Source organism: Squalius cephalus, assembly GCF_949319135.1.
Source record: "Squalius cephalus genome assembly, chromosome: 5".
Classification (NCBI taxonomy): domain Eukaryota; kingdom Metazoa; phylum Chordata; class Actinopteri; order Cypriniformes; family Leuciscidae; genus Squalius; species Squalius cephalus.
The window spans coordinates 49,131,736-49,145,410 of record NC_137126.1 but is presented as its reverse complement, the minus strand read 5'-3'; the positions used below and the strand labels follow the sequence as shown (position 1 = coordinate 49,145,410).

The 13,675-nt window shown below is 36.6% G+C and overlaps 1 protein-coding gene across 1 annotated transcript; it reads right to left on the bottom strand.

Moving 5' to 3' along the window:
• Positions 1 to 286: 286 nt before the first annotated feature.
• Positions 287 to 13,422, bottom strand: LOC307159168 (cytosolic phospholipase A2 gamma-like; the record flags this gene model as incomplete). Its single annotated transcript, XM_079872380.1, has 13 exons — positions 287 to 450; positions 532 to 697; positions 1,801 to 1,955; positions 2,030 to 2,107; positions 3,717 to 3,854; positions 4,037 to 4,165; positions 4,804 to 4,869; positions 6,335 to 6,475; positions 6,869 to 6,964; positions 12,551 to 12,756; positions 12,882 to 13,024; positions 13,118 to 13,226; positions 13,397 to 13,422. 13 exons carry the CDS (start codon positions 13,420 to 13,422, stop codon positions 287 to 289), a joined length of 1,617 nt encoding a protein of 538 aa, XP_079728506.1.
• Positions 13,423 to 13,675: the final 253 nt, after the last annotated feature.

The window sequence follows — 13,675 nt, the reverse complement described above, 5'->3', positions numbered from 1 at the left end:
CAGTATTTTAATCAGCAATCATAGTTGTAAATCAATCTGTGTGTTATGGTTGATTTGATTATTAATGATCAGCTGTTTATATTAACAGACTGAAACATGCAGAAACGTTTTAACATTAAACAGAAAAAAACATAATGATTGGCCTATTGCTCCGTCCACATGTTTTCATGCACATTTCACATGCGTCAAAAATGTGTCCACATTAAGTGTAACTGGAATTTACATTAAAACACACAGTGAGGACTCTGCCGCCTTGTTTCATAACACTGCACACCACTGATATTTATTATTCATCTTTTGTTTTTTTCATGGCCTGACGAATCTCCTCCAGCAGTTTGTCTTTGTTGTTTGTGATGTTTTTTCCAGCGACCTCCATCAGTTTAGTGATCATCTTAGCGCTGTAAGAAGCTTGAAAAGTGGTATATTTCTTCCTCCACTTCTCAATATCATCTGAAGAAACATTAACAGGCTTGAATCAGAACACAGTTGATATCTCAGTTTTATTCAGGACATTGTAAGATCATAACTTGCCTCCACAGTTGACCACATTAAAGAGAGGGATGTGGATCACGGTTGGAGCGTTTTGGCCTTTGAACACATAGAAGTCCTTCGGTTTCTTTATGTCTTCATTAGGAATGTTGACCTCAGGGAAAGGGATCTTTAGTTTCCCGCACGTCTCAGCAGCATCCGTCACTGTCTGCAGTGGAAGAAAAGACATTATTGTTTGATTAAAAGGGTTAGACATAGCCTGGGAAAACACAGACAACTTCCGGCAAATTTAGATTTGCTCTGCAAGTAGTCTGGCAAAGAGCTCATTCAAGCCCATTTCTAATCCGTCCAAATCGAGGCACCAATCAGAAACGTTGAGGCGGGCTTTACACAATGACGATCGCTCTGATTGGTTTTACGTCTATCCAATTGCGCCCAGAGGCATTTGAGCGACGTCCGTTCAACTTTTAAATGCATTATTATATTCATATTGCAAACACATGAGGACAGTCTCCATGAAAGACCCACTGGCAGATGAACGTGCTACTACATTTCTCTCCGAAACGGTAAGAAATTAAATTAGATTTAATAGAGGATTTTAAATGTGACAAGATGATTGACAGGTCAGTTTACGTGACAGGATGCACGCGACAGATCCGTCCGATAGAGATGACGAAGTAGTATGTCCCAAAGCTTGCCTACTTTGCTACACATTCAAAAGTAAATACATTTTCTTCACAAAAAGAGTACATACTTTTATGGCTTAGTGGATATGGCTTTACATATGGCTTTACACGATGCCGATCGCTCTGATTGGTTTTAGGAGTTTTAGGTCTATCCAATTGCTCCAAGAGGTATTTGAGTGACGTCAGTTGGTGACGCCCCTTTGGAAATGAGTTATTAAAGAAGCTTTGCCAGACCATAACTCAGTTACTACTGAGAATGGTCTGGTTTTTACCAGGCTAGGTTAGACAGAGATTTCATGTTTAAATTTAAAGTATTCACCGAAATCGGAAATAGGAATGCTAGCGGACAGCACTCTCAAAGTATTATGGTTAGATGAAAACCCATGCTTTTTTAAAAATGGTTTACTTTCTTGTTTTTTGACATACAGCATCTGAAATGATCTGGTAATGTTTATTTTAGATTAGTCTGAACTCTGTCACTATGAATGTCATGAGGAAAAAAGCAGGTTATTTCCTGTTGAAGAAGACACGGGTTTGGAACGTCATGGGAGGGAGTCAATGATGATTTCTAGGGGATTTATTTCTTCAAATGAACTTCTATGAGTGAATTCTCTTTGTATTATACCTTGAAAGGATCAGTGTCACTGAAATCCAGTGAAATGATGAGGTCGATGTGTCTCTCTTCTCTCAGCACTGGGAAATAGGGGGAGTTCAGCAACAGTCCAGCATCTTCATAGTCTCTCGTCTCACTTTCCAGAAGAGCGGAGGGCACTGCTTCATCTGAGGGATCACAGCATTATTATATTATTCACAATGAATTTCCAGTTAGCATCTGTCTGAGTTTCTGTTCTCACCTTTCATGTTGTAAAGAAAGTCATATTTCCTGCCCCAGATCCACTGGCCCATGCAATCAAAAATACTCGCCCAAAGACCTGTAAAACAAATACGGTGGTTCTTAAATTCAGTAAATGCTTCTGATACTGTTTTATATTCCGTATATGTTTTAGTTGACTATACGGTTCTTTGGAGACATGTTTCATGATAGATTCTTCAGATTTAAAGTACATCATTGGATGTCTAATGGTTCTTCTGTGGCATCAGTCTGTTAAAACCTTTTTCTTTACCCTAGTGGAAAAAAAACCCTATACCAAACTATATTTTAAATCCATTAACATTGACATATCACTTAATACTTACTGATATAAAATTACAATTAAACTTTTTTAGTATTTCATTATTTCTCACTGCACATGTCTTAATATTATGCCTAAAATGTGTTTTAATATCATTATTAATAAGGATTGTATGATTGCTGTATAATATCCATTTTAAATGCATGATATTTAAAGTGTACTTAAAGTATACTTACAATTGTTCTACTTTAGCAAATATAAAAATAAAATATACTTAAAGGGGGGGGGGGGGTACCATGGTGTTTCATGTATTCAGAGTTGTTTACAGTGTTAAAGAGATGGATTCTCATGTTAAACATGGGCAAAGTTTAAAAAAAATATTTTGGACGAATAACGGAGAATTTCTGTGCTGAAAATCTTACTTCCGGGTTGGTACAAGTTTCGGCTGGGGTTTTTTTTATCGTGGATCTAATGACGTAGATAAGAGTGGAACTCCTTTTATGAGCATTTCTCTCGGAAAAGCTCGCCCGCGCACACGTCGACTAGAGGAGAGCGAGACCGCGCACATCAACGCGCTTCAACAGGAAATCATCGGCAGCGCTGCATAGGATTTGTTCAAGAATGTCTCCAAAAAAGTGTGTATTTGGATGTGAGGGAAAGCTTACCGTGTCCAGCTTTCCAAAGAACCCAGTGTTACAGGAACAGTGGATGCCGTTTGTTTTTCCGGGGCAGCAACGGAGTGTAGGAAGTGCGGTTGTGTGTTCTGGCCATTTCAGTGACGAATGTTTTATTAACAAGGCTCAGGTCGACGCTGGATTTGCAAATCGTTTGCTATTAAAACGTGGAGTGGTCCCAGTGATAAAAGACCCAATTCATGTAAGTACAACTGGATCAGATTTCTGTCTTTTGCTGGAAATCAAGTACTACCGCTTGATTTTTCCGGAGAGAATCGGAAAGCTGTATTTTTCTTTTATAAATATAATAAAACTAAACACTTTTTTGAGATATTAAGGATGCACTACTACTCTATAGGTACTCAAGATTAACATGAGATTAGGTGAAACTGTGCATGTTATGTACCCTTTAAGTATATCTTGGACCTCAGCACTATTTCCTCACAATTAAAGTGTATTAAGTACAAAATTAGTTGTTCCAGTTTAGCAGACTTTAAGAATACCGTTTGGCATTCCAAAAGTACAATTGCAGGGTATTTTTATTAAGAAAATAAATATGTAAATGTATTTCAAATACATTTTAGTATATTTGTTTTTCACTAAGATGGTGCTAATTGAAGCTTTATGGAAGCTTAGAGTAAAGCACATTTCGGTTTATGCATTAATCTTGGCTAGAAAATAAAAAACGAAGTACATTATGCAAATCAACACATTATAAAGACAGGTAAACCTACCAATATCCATGAAGCTGCAGTAACTACTCATAAAATTAAACACATCCTCAGTGATTTGTTTCACGTACTCAGCATCTATTTTTGGGGTTTCCAAATGCTCTAATTGATAAATCAGCTCATGTTTGCCTCCAGTGATATCTGTGAAAAGAGGAGAACATGATTGAGTTATTTAATCTGATGCAGGTTTGTGTATCTTGTGTTAATTAGATGTTTTTGCATATTACTATTTCATCAATTAGTTTATAGTTTATTTTACTGTTAAAATTTTGCTGAAAGGGCATTAAAGACACATTTTCTAGCACACTTTTGTGTATTCTTACCGCTCAGCTTTTTTCTGATGCATTTTTCAAGAGCTGACGGATCTTCGCCATTCAAAACCAAGAGATTCATGTCCACGAGATCAATGAGCACCTGGTAACAATCGTTTATGGGACGGGAGTTTGACTCTTCTGAAGAAAACACACATTGAACAAACTTGAACAGAGGGCAAAATGTCTTGAATATCAAGTGCTTTCCATCCCCAAATTTATGACATTCAGATATCCGTTTTTTTCAGGTGACAATCATCATTATGGCTCACTTTTATTTTTCATCAGTATAGAGTTTAACTTTTTATTCCTCAGCAGGAAGCATGAACAGATCATTAGACAAACTAATAATAATAATAATTTGTATTTATAAAGCGCCTTTCCCAAGCTCTAGGATGCTGTACAAGAAGATAACAAAAACCCAGCATTAACCATTAGTATGCATCACATAGGACAATACAAGTGGTTTTTAGTTGAGTGTATAGTAGAAATGTAACAAAGAGTTAGAGGAAGAGAATTCCAGAGTTTCAGAACCACAGCACTGAATGATCTTCCACATATACCACAAAAGATAAATACACTTGTCAATAAATAAAAACTGTAATAAATGCTTTACCTTCACTCGATCCCGTACACATCATCATTTCTGTTTGTGTTTCAAAAGGTCCGATATGGTGTAGGAACTCTGGGGGGGGGGGGGGGGGGATCAAATAGAATTAAGGTTCAAATGATAATGAAATGACTCTCAGCTTTAGAAACCAGAACAAATGAAGTTGCACCTTTTATTTTTTCCCAGAGGAATTTAAGGATCTCTTTTCCATCAGCTAAAGCGCTGCCGCACAGAGCTGCAGAAAACACAGGATGGGTTTAAGTTTAAAAGTGTTCACAATAATCAAAAATGTATCATTTTTAAAATAAAATGCGTAATACAAACAGTCTTATTCTTAAGCAAAAATGATCTTTCCTTTAAATCACTGTGTAATAAGAAGGTTTATGTTGAAAAGCAGCACCTCATTGTGTTGGTGAAATGATTTTAATGATTTTTCAGCATTTCTAATTTGAATGCTTTATATTTCAGTTTTGACAGACCCAGGCCCGTATTTATTAAGCTTCTCAAAATCTCGTAGTCTTAAGTGCTGAGAATTCATGAAATTTACACCTACTTTAGTGTAAAAGTCCAGTAAAGGCTTGTGATGCACTGAGACAGAGACGTGCGCAAATCTTTCAGGAGAGGAAGAATGTTTTTGAAATGTTTGACGACAAGTGGTTAATTAAACAGTATCGTTTGGACAGAGCAGGAATCATCTTTGTCAGCGCTGGTTAATGTTGGGCTGAACTTGCCTTTATAACATGTTTCCGCTATTCAACTAATTCAGCAAACGGCTGCACTTCTTCCTCCCAATTCAGTTTTCTTTTGGAGTCCACAGTGGCTGATTATATCATAAAATCTAGGCTATATCAGTTATCAGCACAGCAGTTTAAAATGTGTAATGAAGACATGGTGGAAACTGTGTTTATCTTTGATTTCCAATGTGTATATCATAATGTATTCTCTTGAAAATTATTTATTGTCAAATGTGTGTTGAATGTAAACTTTCACCATTCAATGTCAATTTATCTGAGAATATTCTTAAATAAGAACTAAACCTATGCGCGTGAACTCGGCAATCGACTACTTTGGACTTCAACCGAAAAACAGGATGTAAACACAGGTATTTGCGCTGGCTTAAATAACATCATTTTTATACATATCTTTTACATCTACTGCAGTCAGACTCACTCGTGTTCACTCAGAAGGAATCACTCACATTTTCTGTGCACTTGTAATGACACATCAAGGATGTTAAGAGCCTAAAAGCAGGTTTAGTACTTGCCCTATTGAAGTCAACAGGGTGCAAATTTTAAAAATAGAATAACTCGGTGTAGGCAACACCGATTTTTGTCGTTGTTCTCTGTATTGACAGCACTCCAAATGTACAAAAAAATGAGCTCAATGTTAAAATTGACCGGAGTTCTCCTTTAAGATTTAGTCCTACACTTCACTTAAATTACTACTGATATGCTTGATAACTAACTTTTAGAAGCAGCTCTGAGATTTGTTTTACTCTTAAGTCAATTCTTAGCAGTGTTCTTGTGAGTAATTCTCAGAGGCTTGATAAATGAGACCCCTGATCTCCAGATCAATCCCAGACACTATTGATCTATTATACACTATTCTGTAATTCAGGTCAATGTATAAAGGAGAATCAAGAGAATATAGGTTGATATTATAAATATGAATAAACTCTCCTGTCACACAGAGTTTGTTACCTTGCAGGTACAGCATGTCAATCTCAGGCTGGTTCTTGATCTTACGGCCATTTTCAAACTTGCTGCCAAAGTTGGATGTTTCCACAAACGCTCCAATGAGGGAATAACCGGCTTCATATGGAGTGAACTCAAACCAGGGGTCTGCAGACAGAAACACATCCATATAACAGCTGACACACACACATTAACTCTGTCTGTCTATCTCTCTCTCACACACACACACATGTCTGGTTCGCTATCTTTGTGGGGACTCTCCATAGACGTAATGGTTTTTATACCGTACAAACTGTATATTCTGTCCCCTTACACTAACCTTGCCCCTAAACCTACCCATCACAGGAAACATTCTGCATTTTTACTTTCTCAAAACAACTCATCCTGTGTGATTTATAAGCCTTTTGAAAAGTGGGGGCCGCTGACTGGTCCCCACAATGTAGGTGATCTCAGGTTTTACTATTCTTATGGGGACATTTGGTCCCCACAATGTAATATAAACAAGGGCACACACACACACACACACACACACACACACACCTCCATCTTTTCTCTGTTTGCATTGCTTGTCGATCACTGTGTAAATGGGAAACGGGTCTTTATGTTGGTCTCGCTGATCTGAGAGTGTGTGTTTGTCTATCTGAAGAGAAAAAAATTCAGCAGCTGTTAGCAGAGGTGGGACAAAGTCATTGTTATGCAAGTCACAAGTAAGTCTCAAGTCTTTGCCCTCGAGTCCCGAGTCAAGTCGAGTCAAAGATGAGGCAAGTCCCGAGTTGAGTCAAAAGTCAAAGCCAACAAGTCTCAAGTCGAGTCCAAAGTCCTACCATTTTAGTTTCGAGTCATTTCAAGTCCTCTTACCACAGAAATAAAATGTATACAAATCATGTATGTCTGTGAGTTTTGTATTTTTTAAACCTCTTTTTATACAATGACATTAATCAAATACAGTAAAAAACTGAAAATTTAATTTTCACAAAAAATGCTTGTATTTCAACAGCATATTGCACTAGAACAATGCACAGCTTGCAGCTTACATTTGGCACCAATGGCACTGATTCCCAGCTGCTGACAGTTACCTGCGGGCTGCCACAGGGGTCAGTGTTGGGTCCGTTTTTGTTTCTTATGTATATAAACGATCTTTGTTTAGTTTCAAAAACATCAAACCTTATTTTATTTGCTGATGACACCAGCATGCTTAGTTGTGGTAAAAATTTAGAAGCATTGATAGATATAGTTGAAAAACAATTATCATTGTTAAAGAAGTGGTTTGATTCTAATAAGTTAACCCTTAATTTAAATAAAACCAAATTTATAGTTTTCGGAAATCGTGCCATTAATGTGTGCATAAATTTAAGAATAAATGATACTGAGATAGAACGAGTGAATGAAATAAAATTTCTTGGAGTACTTTTACAAAATAAGCTTAGCTGGAAGCCACATATCAGGGCAAAGCTATGTAAATCTCTTGCAATAATATCCAAAGTTAAAGAACTCTTAAATGAAAAAAAATCTATATATTTTATACTGTTCCCTGGTTCTTCCGTACATGACCTATGGCCTAGAAGTTTGGGGACACACTTACAAAACCAATCTTAATCCAATAAGTATCATTCAAAAAAGAGCGATCCGCATTGTGAATAAAGTGGATTACAGGGCCCATACAAATGAGCTCTTCATTAAACTAAAAGCACTAAAATTGAAGGATTTGGTTGAGTTTAAAACAGCGCAATTTATGTATAATATAAGCCATAACAAGTCACCAGTGCATATCCAGGGATTGTTCCAAAAACGAGACTGCGTTTATAATTTCCGAAAGGAAGAAATGTTTCAAAAAACATATGTGAGAACGAGTGCAAAGCAGCATTGTATTTCTTTTGTTGGGATTAATGTGTGGAGTGAGTTGGACCAAGAGCTAAAAAACTGTAAAACCTTAATTCAATTTAATTTTTTTTTTGAAGAAATCAATTATAAAAAAATACATTGAGAATGGATGCTAAGGATGTAAAATTAAGATGATTGTTTTTCTTTTCTTTTTTTTCTTCTTTGTGACGATTTAAAAAAAAAAAAAAAATGTATAACTGCATGTATAAGATATTGGCAGCTTTTACTGTTTAGGTTTTGTAAATACACTGGGATAGGCGCAATAAGCTTCTGCTTCTGCCTATTCCATTTCAGACTTTATGTTGATTTATGTCATCATTTGTTAAATGTCTGAATAAAAATCTGAAATCTGAATAATTGGAATGCCTCCATATAGACTGGTGTGTGTGTGTGTGAGAGAGAGAGAGAGAGAGAGAGAGAGAGAGCCAACTGGCTCTATCCTTTTGCCAACTGGCACGTTGTTGCTTGTTGCGCTTCATTGGTTGTCTTGCCTGCTTACGCCGTTTCACACATACTCCGTGTGCAGTGCGTATGCGGTGCGTGTTGCAGTGCGTATGCGGTGCAAGACCAGCATGCGCAATAGTGCTTTCACATATGCTGCGTTTGCAGTGCGTGATCCGCGGCTGTACCACAAATACAAACTCACTATTTGTATTTCAAATCCAGAAGTTATTAGCAACTTTTATTTAAAAAAAGTTTTTTTTTGTCAGCATTGCGATTCTCTTACACCTATACACTCTTTAATAGATGTATGCACGTTTAAATACAATTTAAACAACGTATTATTTAATGCATTACTCTTATATAATTATATATTAAGTTGCTCAAGCAAGTGGTAAAATATTTAACCATGTACTTATATTAACCCTTTCACGCATAGTGGTCACTACAGTGGACAGCTATTAAAAATGCATTTTCTTGAATTTGCACGGGTTTTTATGGCAAAGTTGCACATCAATCTCTTCATTGGACCCTTGTGCATCATCCTATAAATTGCAATCAAGTGGCAAGCCTTTGTGTTTCGATTTTTCCCCCCTCCAAACTAAGATGGCCAAGGGTCAGTCAGACATGCCAAGTTGCTCCAGAATATCCACCCATTCCTTCGAATCTAGGAGACTCTTGGAGGTAAAAAAAATATTGCAGCATCAAGCAATATCTAATGAGTCATATCACAGTAAAATTTTCCAAGTTTTGATTTTAGATTGAGAGAAAACTCTGATTAATCACATGTCCACTGTAGTGGACGTCATGCATCAACTGCTATATTTCAGCTACAATTCATAATTATAATGTGAATATTGTTTTTGAAATTTAAAACTTAAAAACTTAATCTGCAGTAACTATTTTACTGTAAATAAATGTACTTGTATTATTAGAAAGTAATTTTCATTGACATTGAAAAAAGTCATGTGATTACATATGTATGACACTTGTAATGCATTACTTTATTTGTTAGATCAAAAAGTAATCTGATTTCATAATGCACGTTATTGTAATGTGTTTTTTTACTCATAACATCAAAAAGTAATCTGATTACGTAATGCATGTTACTTGTAATGTGTTTCTTTACTCATAACATCAAAAAGTAATCTGATTACATAATGCATGTTACTTGTAATGCGTTTCCTTACTCATAACATCAAAAAGTAATCTGATTATGTAATATGCATTATTTTAATGCATTTCTTTACTCATAACATCACAAAGTAATCTGATTATGTAATGCATGTTACTTGTAATGCGTTTCTTTACTTGTTACATTAAAAAGTAATCTGATTAGGTAATGCACATTACTTGTAGTTAATTACCTGTTAGATCAAAAAGTAATCTGATTAGGTAATGCATGTTACTTGTAACACATTACTTTACTTGTAACATCAAAAAAGTAATCTGAATGGGTCATGCATGTTAGTTGTAGTGCGTTACCCCCAACACTGATCATTTCAGATGAGATTGAAAAAACGTATCGCTAGGTTTTCTCAGAGGAGGGCTATGATAGAAATGTGCATGTCCATCTTGAACATAATCAGAATTATCAGCTAATAAGGGTAAATCTCCATACTCTGGTGCACTGGAGGGAGCATCTGAGTGGTTTCCACAGTTGTACCTTGACAGACTGTAGAAAAATCTGATGGAATCATGTCCTCATGTTCTGATATCAAAGATACGCCAAGTGCAACTTGTATGAAGTTGTATGAAGCCTTTGCAATATTTTGCATTTAGATTTTTTGTATATATTTTATAGTTTTCACATGATTTGATATAATTGTATTGATTAGTTCGTTAAATTCACATACTTTATGTGTTTGATTATTGTCTTATATTAAATCTAGTATATCTTAAGTTTAAACCAAATGCATGCTGTCCACTCAAGTGGACATCTGAAGATCTCTTTGAAAAATTTGTAAAAAAATAAAATAAAAATCAATTCTTGTTTTTCATGCCCTAAGAGCAATAAAAACACATAGGAAAAAAATCCTGACTGAGGATATCATAATTCGTGCATGAAAGGGTTAAAATCGCATAGCCTACATTTTAAATGAAAACTTAAAATTGACAAAAACAGCAGACTCTTTGCATAATTTAAATCTTTATACAATAAATCTTGCATGTCACAAAGAACCTGTTTTTCCACCTCCACGAATGAGACGAGTGTTCATTATGTTGCCTTGTTGAAATATGTATTTTCCCTTGATTTACCCCGGTCTTAACGTCTCAGCATTGCGATTCTCTTTGTACACCTATACATTCTTTAATAGACGTATTCACGTTTAAACACAATTTAAACAACGTAGGCCTATTATTCAATGCATTACTTCTACTTATATTAAGTTCTTAAAGCAAGTGGTCAAATATTTAACCATGTAGGCCGACTCTCATGCCTTTTCTTTTATATTTAAATTAATACAATAAATCTCGCATGTCACAAGGAACATGTTTTTCCACCTCCACGAATGAGACGAGTGTCGTTCAACTTCATTATCGCCTTGTTGAGGTAAATTGTAGTTTTCCTTGCTTTACCCTGGTCTTAAAGTGAAAATAGTATTTAATTAAATACATTTATGGTGAGATTACTACATTTTATTTAATTAATCACATTTATGGTGAAATTACTACGTTTTTAGGTCAATCTGTCTGTGTTCATTTTGACCATGAAACATGCGCTGTCACTTTAATTCAGCGCGTGCAGCACAGCAGAAATAGACTCGGTGCGGAAACGATCGCGGCACTGCTGTATACGCACTGCAACTGGAACGGATTGACGGACTGCAACCGCGTGCAGTGTGAAAGCTCTGACCTGTTAACATGGGTATGGAAAAAAATACGCACCGCTGGGGCATACGCACTGAAAACGGAGTATGCATGAAACGGGCGTTAGATGCTGTCGAATCAAAACAACTTGTGACTACAGTGATTGGATGTCGTGCAGGCAGCGCGCGCGCTCTCTCCATGCATACAGGTGGTGCACATTTTTTTCACAGATGCAGATAAACTGAGAGCGGCGCGGCCTTGTGGACATTTTTTTCCCCAGTTTTCATGGGAAGTAGCAAGTCTTCTCGAGTCAAAAGGCGCAAGTCCAAGTGAAGACACGAGTCATTTATGTTAAAGTCCAAGTCGAGTTGCAAGTCTTTGTACATTTTGTCGAGTCGAGTCTGAAGTCATCAAATTCATGACTCGAGTCTGACTCGAGTCCAAGTCACATGACTCGAGTCCACACCTCTGGCTGTTAGTATTTATTATGTTGGTACATGTAGAAAAGAGACCTGGGACAATTTATTCAGTCACAATCAACCTCAAGTGAAAAATACCTTGAGTATCTAATGAATAAGTACTAGTACTTAATGGAATAGATACTAGTATCTAAAAAATAAGTACTAGTAGCATGAAAATAGAGACTAGGTTAAAATGATTAAATGTTAAAATGGCTTGCCATACCTGCAGTCTCTAGTTACTCTTGAGATCAGGGGAGTGAGGTTTACACACACAGCTCTCACTGGCCTACGACAGTTAGGAATCGTTTATAAATCTCAGATTTTCAATATGGTCTTAGACTTTTGACTTCACTTCTATATTTTTTTTACTACTATGGAAGTCAGTGGGGCCCATCAACCAATTTTTTTTTTTACAGTCTATGGTTAAGACCCGACTCTGAAGTAGGAGCCAAATTAGTTCCTCCAAAAGGAGTTCCTAGAACTGAAATTTGTGAAAAATCGAAGGAAACTATGAAAAGGTTCTGAATCCTCTGGTGCGAAAGCCCCTAATGAGGACGGAATTTACATTTTTAAGTGAACTGTTCCTTTAAGATCATACATCATTGAGTGTTGTATTATGAATAGTTACAGACCTCTTTCACAATTGTTGTAACGAACATGGCTGCCCAGACGTCAGTCAAGCTGAATATGTCTTTCTCCTTGTAATATTTCTTCAGTTTGGCATAAGCATCTGTCCAGCTGACTGCAGGACCGCTGAGTCTCTGGACGATCTTGTCTTTCACAGTCTCTAGTTTGGTGGACCAGTCTGGCTCCTGATATAAGGAGCCCATGCACCTTCAGAAGAACAACATATGCTCTCATTTATGACATTCACACTGTGTGTGTGTGTGTGTGTGTGTGTGTGTGTGTGTGTGTGTGTGTGTGTGTGTGTGTGTGTGTGTGTGTGTGTGTGCGTGTACCAGGTGGATCCAGAGACTCCGCTCAGATAAAGCACACAGTCCAGAAGACCTGCTTTCTGGAGTTGATCCAGGGATCCCAGCAAACCCACCATGGCTCTTTCTCCTCCTCCAGATCCCAGTAATGCAATGTTTGCCATTTTGTTCTGAAACACAGATTGATTTAGCAAACAATTGATGTTGTTCAGCTAAAACACCATTTATAAATATCCAGGCAGATAAACAAAGTATAATATTACCTCGCTGCAGGTTATCTTAAGTTTCTTCAGGCTTTGTAGAACATCATTTCTCCTTCTGGCTACAAACTCCTTCTCTTTCTTATTCAGAGAGTGTCCGATTCTCACTTCACTGCAACGACAAACAGACCAGCGCTGAATTTATACAGCCATTTTATATATTTTAGAAAAGTTATTGTCAGAATTATCCAGTTTTAAGCCGTTAATTGTGATGCAATACGGTACTTATATGCTGTATAATGAAGTGCAAAGATTTAATCATACGAGTCTGAGCAGAATTACCTTTCCTGGGCTTTTGATGCACTCATCTATAAAATAACAGAGTCAAACATTAAAGTTAAAATCTATAATTCCAAAACTTATAGGGAACATCTTTGAAAAATCTTGACAGTTCTTTTGATCCGTGTAATAATATAGAATTCATAGACAATTGGAAAAGTTTTTGGGGCAGACCTGACCTGTTGAAAAGAGATAGTATTCATCCCTCCTGGGATGGTGCTGCTCTTCTCTCTAGTAATATGGCACATAGTCTTAGAGCTCAAACATGACAATCTGGGGCTC